We start from the raw sequence: 3,520 nt of genomic DNA, 5'->3' as shown, positions 1-3,520 counted from the left end.
CGATGTACATGGAAAAAAACCCTGCTGGAATTGGAATCGTTTAATATCTTTAATATCAAAAGAGCAAACTTACCCTGGAACACAATATCAACCCCAAATTTTTGATTGACACAACCTCTGAGGAAGACACATAAAAAGGCATTGAGTACTACTGCATTTCTACGAGGTTGTGTTCAGTTTTCCCTATTCGGGTGATTTCGGGTAATCGAAAAATGAAGTAAAAACGAGCTTGTTTACTTCCTGCCTGCTACTCGGAATTTCCTCTCCACAATTTCACCAGTGCTGTCTTCATCTCCTTGTTCCTAAGTGTGTATATCAGTGGATTCAAAAAAGGCGTTACTGTAGTGTAAAACACGCTCACCGCACCATCCAGGGAGCCCTGAGAAGCTGGTCTCAGATAATGATATATCACAGGCAGGTAATAGATGCCCACGACAATAAGATGGGCAGTACAAGTTGAGAAAGCTTTGTTCCGTCCTTCGCTACTACTAATCTTCAAAATAGCCAGGATGATGTAGACGTAGGATGCTAAGATAAGCAGAAAGCAGGTCATGGCTACCAGGCCAATGTCAATGAAGCTCATCAACTCATTGAGTTTTGTATCAACGCAAGCCAACTTCAGCATGGCAGGAATGTCACAGAAGACATAGTCAATGTAGTGTCTGTGTCCATAAGGCAAGTGGAAGGTAAGAAAACTCTGAAACGTAGAATTAAGGCTGCCTCCAATTACGGTACCCAAACAAAGGAGGAGGCATACTTTCCAATTCATGATGTTGCCATAGTGGAGTGGTTTGCAAATGGCCAGGAAGCGGTCATAAGCCATCAAGGTGTAGAGAAGACTCTCTGCACACCCCAGGAAATGAAAAAAGTAGAGTTGAGCGACACACCCTATGAAGGAAATGACTTTTCCTCCAGGAATAAATCCCGCAATGACTTTGGGGACCACCACGGAGGAGAAGGCCATGTCTAAGATGGAGAGATGGCAAAGGAACCAATACATGGGCTTATGCAACTGAAGGTTAGAGATCACCACCCCAATGATGAGGGAATTTCCAGAAAGAGTCAGGATAAACATGACCGAGAAGAAGAGAAGTAAGGGCAGCTTGAGCCCTTGTGGGTATGGAAACCCAGAAAGAATAAATTCATTTGGAGCTGTTTGATTTGGGCACTCCATATAGTATCTTTTCTTTTAATCACCTAAACTGTGGAGCAGGGGAGATATTCTATGATATAATCAGGTATATTGAAGTCTGAGGCACTTATTCAATGTTGTTTCGGAAAGAAATAGTATCTGGCTAAGAAAGAGAGGAGGGGTGCGGTGGCTCAGTGACTAAGACTCTGAGCTTGTCGATCAGAAGGTCAGCAGTTCAGCGGTTCGAATCCCTAGCACCCCATAACTGGGTGAGGTCCTGTTACTTGTCCCAGCTTCTGCCAACCTAGCAGTTCGAAAGGATGTAAAAAATGCCAGTAGAAAAACAGGGACCACCTTTGATGGGAAGGTAACAGCGTTCCGTGCGTCTTTGGCGTTGAGTCATGCTGGCCACAGGACCATGGAGACGTCTTCGGACAGCACTGGCTCTTTGGCTTAGAAACGGAGATGAGCACCGCCCCCTAGAGTTGGGAATGACTAGCACCCATGTGTGGGGGAACCTTAAGAAAGAGAGGACTCTTTTTAATATCTACATTTCACATATGAGATACGAATCCAACCCAACACAATAAGGATATACATATTCAGTCGCTTTTGGAAAGAAATCACTTTTGAAACTCAATTTATCAATGTCTTGTTTTAATACCATGAGGCGTGCAAATAGATTCTCAATTTCTGTGCTTTCTCTAAGACCTGTAAGTACTTATAAAATGGAACATTAATTCATTACATTCATTCGTGTTTCACTCAAAGAGCAGTTTTCTATCTTATTTATTTATTTATTTATTTATTTATTTATTTATTTATTCATTCATTCATTCATTCATTCATTCATTCATACATTCATTTATTTATTTATTTATTTAGAATTTATATGCCGCACCTTCTCCCGAGGGACTCAGGGTGGTGTACAGCCAGATAAAAAACATATCTTATGTGATTGACACTTATAGAGACATGACATCCCCATTGCTAGCTTTCACAGTCATGAAAGCTCAGTCACAGTCACAGTCACAGTCATGAAGGAGGAATGTTATTCAGTAAAGACGGTTTTCTAATATGCAATTGTGTGTTGGAGCCCATAAAATCCTGTTTAACAGACATGTAGCATGAATTGACATGGCTTCCTCCCAGTGGTGAAATCCAATTATTTTTTACTACCGGTTCTGTGAGCGTGGCTTGGTGGGCGTGGCAGGGGGAAGAATACTGCAAAATCTCCATTCCCACCCCACTCCAGGGGAAGGATACTGCAAAATCCCCATTCCCTCTCCACTCCTGGGGGAAGGATATTGCAAAATCTCCATTCCCTCCCCACTCTGGAGCTAGCCAGAGGTGGTATTTGCCGGTTCTCTGAACTTCTCAAAATTTCCGATATCGGTTCTCCAGAACCTGCTGGATTTCACCTCTGCTTCCTCCTATTAATCCCTTTTATTAGAGGTTTACCGTACAAGACTTTTAGAAAAATTCCTGCAAAAATCATAAATACATTGAAGAAGAAATTATACAATCCAATTTCCTGTGTATCTGGATAATGCACACCGATACATTTTTTCTGCAGGAGCAATGGCAGCTGGCTTTAATGATATTCCCTGGAAAAATTGCAAAACACATGTCAAAGGATTTTGGAAATATTTAAATGCTTTATAGGATAATATTAGTCAAAGCATACTCACTAACTTTCCGTTGCATTAGTTTGGTTCTGTTCAGAAGTAGATTCATGACAGCAAAATAATTTAAATTGTCCCAAATAGATTTCACCCAGATCGAGTATGCAGAGAAGATTCCAGGTTTTAGATTTCCTCCTAGAGAGAAAACTGGGTTGATCTACTGAAGAAAGTTTAATTATGCAGCACCAAAAAAATCCTATAAGCTTGTTATACAATTTCTCATTCTGTTGCTTGGAAGAAGATTGGAAGATATTGATGGGTCACTTAAGCAAGAAGAAGTCACCAGCATAAACTTTCCTTATGTGTGTAGAAGGTTCTTAGAAGATTTCTCTGATAGTAGATCTATCAATGATTTCTGTGAGGGCAATGAAGACTAAATTGCTTTCACTGAGATTTGAATTTGAGATGAATGCTCAGTCCCAAGGTTTCTTTTCAGAGCGAGACCAGTTTTAATTTGCTATGGAAGACAATACCTTAGTGTGAAAGAAAGAGAGACTTGTGAAGTATAAACTGGCTGAGTCTAGGACTACACCGAGAACTTCTCAAGCATCTTAGGTTCTTCTCACTTACATTATCATGTAGCCTTTTCCCCCAGATGGCATGTTTAGATGCTTCCTTAGAAGACCGTATTGTCATTAGCATGGTATCATCTTTACAGAATAAAGAATGAAAGAAAATTGCTATCGCTTTTGAGAACTTGAGA

At 40.6% G+C, this 3,520-nt stretch overlaps 1 protein-coding gene across 1 annotated transcript; it reads right to left on the bottom strand.

Annotated features, from left to right (window-relative positions):
- Positions 1–201: 201 nt before the first annotated feature.
- On the bottom strand, positions 202–1,174 carry LOC117658801 (olfactory receptor 10G6-like). Its single transcript, XM_034406900.3, has one exon. The coding sequence runs from the start codon at positions 1,172–1,174 to the stop codon at positions 248–250; it is 927 nt and encodes a 308-aa protein (XP_034262791.2). The 3' UTR covers positions 202–247.
- Between the last annotated feature and the right edge of the window lie 2,346 nt (positions 1,175–3,520).

Source organism: Pantherophis guttatus, chromosome 4 (assembly GCF_059756535.1).
Source record: "Pantherophis guttatus breed Tessera chromosome 4, ASM5975653v1, whole genome shotgun sequence".
Taxonomy (NCBI): Eukaryota; Metazoa; Chordata; class Lepidosauria; order Squamata; family Colubridae; genus Pantherophis; species Pantherophis guttatus.
This window is presented reverse-complemented; position numbering and strand designations above follow the sequence as displayed.

Excerpts from the sequence above, each read along its gene's own strand:
- LOC117658801 (XM_034406900.3), bottom strand. The coding sequence starts at position 1,174 with ATGGAGTGCCCAAATCAAACAGCTCCAAATGAATTTATTCTTTCTGGG.